This window comes from Cephus cinctus, unplaced genomic scaffold (assembly GCF_000341935.2).
Source record: "Cephus cinctus unplaced genomic scaffold, Ccin1 Ccin1_scaffold1420, whole genome shotgun sequence".
Classification (NCBI taxonomy): Eukaryota; Metazoa; Arthropoda; class Insecta; order Hymenoptera; family Cephidae; genus Cephus; species Cephus cinctus.
In genome coordinates, this window is record NW_014333809.1 from 3944 (window position 1) to 7084 (window position 3141).

The 3141-nt window shown below is 40.8% G+C and overlaps 1 protein-coding gene across 1 annotated transcript in view; it reads right to left on the reverse strand.

The window, feature by feature from the left end:
• Positions 1-254: 254 nt before the first annotated feature.
• LOC107273145 overlaps positions 255-3141 on the reverse strand; it is a 5017-nt gene continuing 2130 nt past the window's right edge. Inside the window, exons 3-6 of the mRNA XM_015751025.1 lie at positions 2330-2639; positions 1894-2254; positions 659-712; positions 255-498 (exon numbers count right to left, since the gene is read on the reverse strand). Coding sequence (XP_015606511.1) covers positions 255-498; positions 659-712; positions 1894-2254; positions 2330-2639 — 969 coding nt within the window. The remainder of the gene's footprint in view (positions 499-658; positions 713-1893; positions 2255-2329; positions 2640-3141) is intronic.

Here is a 3141-nt window from a genome sequence, read left to right on the forward strand (position 1 = left end):
AGAATCTTAGCCTCAATTGTTGCAGGTCCTATAAGTCCGTGAGGATCAAAAAGTTGTGCCATTAATGATAAAACCACTCGCTTCGTTGGCCTTCGTTCGTCTTCCGTCACTGAAACCTTGTAGTGAAGTTGATCTACACTTGCTCTCCATCGTAAACCGAGTATTTTCGTTTCGCCACCTATACTACGACTGAATGACGAGTCCGTTTCTTCACTTTCTTCGAGAATTGCTTGTTAATTAGATTTCCATTTTTGTCAAGGAAACGAAGCTGATTCTAGAATTTCTTTGATTTCCTCCCTGTGTCGACAAAGTTCTGTGACCGAAGATCCTCCCGTTATAAGATCATCCATGTAAAAGTCTTCTTTAATAATTTTACTGGCTTCAGGAAATTTTGCTGCGTTTTCGATAGCTAATTGTGCAAGACATCTCGTTGCGAGGAATGATGCTGGTCCTGTACTGTACGTGAGTGTGTTAAGGCAGTATCCTGCTTTAGGAGGCCTAGAAAAAACGTTTTTGGGGGAATATTTTTAGGACAGAAAAAAATAAGCAAATGTAGCGAACTTAAAAGATTATTTTATTGCATATTTAAACATTAAACAAAATTTTTTTGAGCGAAAAATATTCAAACAGCAGATTTTTATGCTCATTTGTGCAACACCTTGCAATATTGCAGTCTCCAATCGGCGGGAAAGATGAAGCTCGCAATTTTCGTCTGAAACAAAAAAACCAAAGAAAATTTTAATTTCCAAATATTTTTCTTCTAGATGAACTAAGAAAAACCCAAAAAATTGTGAAATCTAAAATTTTTCTCAAGTTTGAAAAAAAATGTTTTTTTGTAAAAAAAATCGTTTTAACTTGCTAAAAAAGTTGTTTAGAATTTTTTTCATGAATCTTTTTAGTTCAAATAGAAGAGAATACAAAACTGAAGCTAACAAGCCTTGGTTCGTTTTGATTGGTGGTCTAGTTTTCTTGCAATCACGCCCGCCAGTTTAGAAAAATCGTAAAAATGAAAACTCCAGAAAAAAGTTAATTATTGATTACTTACAGTAATAATACGCTAATCAGCTATTCCTGCTGCATATAGTAGTCTTTCAGCTTCCTCATAGTACTCATTTTGGTGCAATTGTTCGAGTCTACGAGCCGGTCGAGCCTCTTCTTGGTTCGTTTTGATTGGTGAAAAAAGTTGTTTAGAATTTTTTTCATGAATCTTTTTAGTTCAAATAGAAGAGAATACAAAACTGAAGCTAACAAGCCTTGGTTCGTTTTGATTGGTGGTCTAGTTTTCTTGCAATCACGCCCGCCAGTTTAGAAAAATCGTAAAAATGAAAACTCCAGAAAAAAGTTAATTATTGATTACTTACAGTAATAATACGCTAATCAGCTATTCCTGCTGCATATAGTAGTCTTTCAGCTTCCTCATAGTACTCATTTTGGTGCAATTGTTCGAGTCTACGAGCCGGTCGAGCCTCTTTGCTCGATAAGGACGCGTGTCTGTTCTACCTCTCGATCCGCTGCTTGTCGGCGTTATCGGCGAACATTTTACATTGCTGGCCAATTTTCAGCTGAAGCTGCTGCATGGTAGTTAAAATAGCAGAATGGCCTTCATGAAACATGCCTGCAGCCAGATAGGAGGCTATTTCAACAAAGCATCACTCCCGAGCAGAAGACGGCCGGTGGTAGGAGCGCGCGGTGGGAACGAGCGCGCGCTAGGACTTAGCGGGCACTTCTGATCGAACTGCCGCTACGTTCGGCCTTGTATCTCCGTAAATACTTCGAATTAGCCTTTAAAACTTTGTGGGCACATTCGTGAATATATTTACGGTTGATTTATAGAAAAACAAATTTTTCGATTTTTTGAACCCTATAAAGCAGGCTCCTGCCTTAAGTCGATACTTAGTGGGTGGAGCGTTAACGTCGTTCCTCCAGAATATTCTCTGAAGATCTCTATCTTCGGGATTAACTGAAACTTGTCGGTACATCTTAGTGATGTCTGCAATCAGTAAGTATTCGTGTTGGCGGAAACGTGTGACTATGTCCATCAGTTCTCTTTGAATGACAGGTCCAACTATCAAAATGTCGTTTAATGATTTTCCTGATGTAGTACTACTTGATGCCTCAAAAACTACTCGAAGTTTCGTTGTTTCCTTCTCTTCGTCCATCACTGCGTGATGAGGCAAGTAGTTTTTTGTCTTGAAGTCACTATCCTCCTTGACAATGCTCATGTGCTCCAAGTTCTCGTATTCGCACATGAACGCTGTGTATCGAGTTTTGATTAGCGGATATTTTGTGAATTTCCTTTCGATCGATCTCAGTCGTTTTAACGCATTACCGTACGATTCGCCGAGTTTACTAGGATCATTTCGACAGGGAAGTCGAACCTCAAATCTTCCTGACGGAAGTCTTTTATGTGTTTGTACAAAGTGTCTTTCACAAGACCATTCTTCTTGTGACAAAGCTTGAGTTGTTTGCAGTTCTTCGATCTTCCAGAAGCGTTGGAGCTGGTCTTGAAGGTTTCTCGTTTCAGAAAATCCACAGAACTCTCGTATGGTATCCTGTTGATTTTCAGTTGTGTATGGACCACCGATTATCCAGCCTAATTTCGTTTTTTGTAGCATTGGTTGATTTTTCCCAGTTCTTATCTGTTCAGTGCAAATCAAGTCCCAAAACACGCCAGCTCCTAGTAATAGATCGATACTTTGAGGAACATGATAACCTGGGTCGGCGAGAGTAAGTAACGGTGTAGCACCGTCGAGTGACCTCAGAAGGTCCTCTAATGTTTACTGTAACGCCAAATGACACGGCTAGCAAGGGAAGAGGTGAGGGGTCTCAGGGAGGAAGGTTCCGAACGTAAAATGGTTTCTTACAAATTATCTCCGTTTCGGGTGCGTGCAAACGGGGTGATGGAAAGAGGAGGGTACGGAGGGTTTTCAAAAAGAGCGCAAGATACTAGAAATAGGGCGCACGCAATACACCACGGGCCTCGAGCATTTGGGCAGCGGGCCCGTCTGAAATACAAAAGAAGGTACAAAGATGCCGGTCCACGCGGGCCGGCTCGCTGCGTTCAAAAGGGACCTACTGAATATGAAAATGCAAATAGCAAAGATAGGGGTAAGGAAAAGGGGGGGGGGGGGGGAAAGAAAA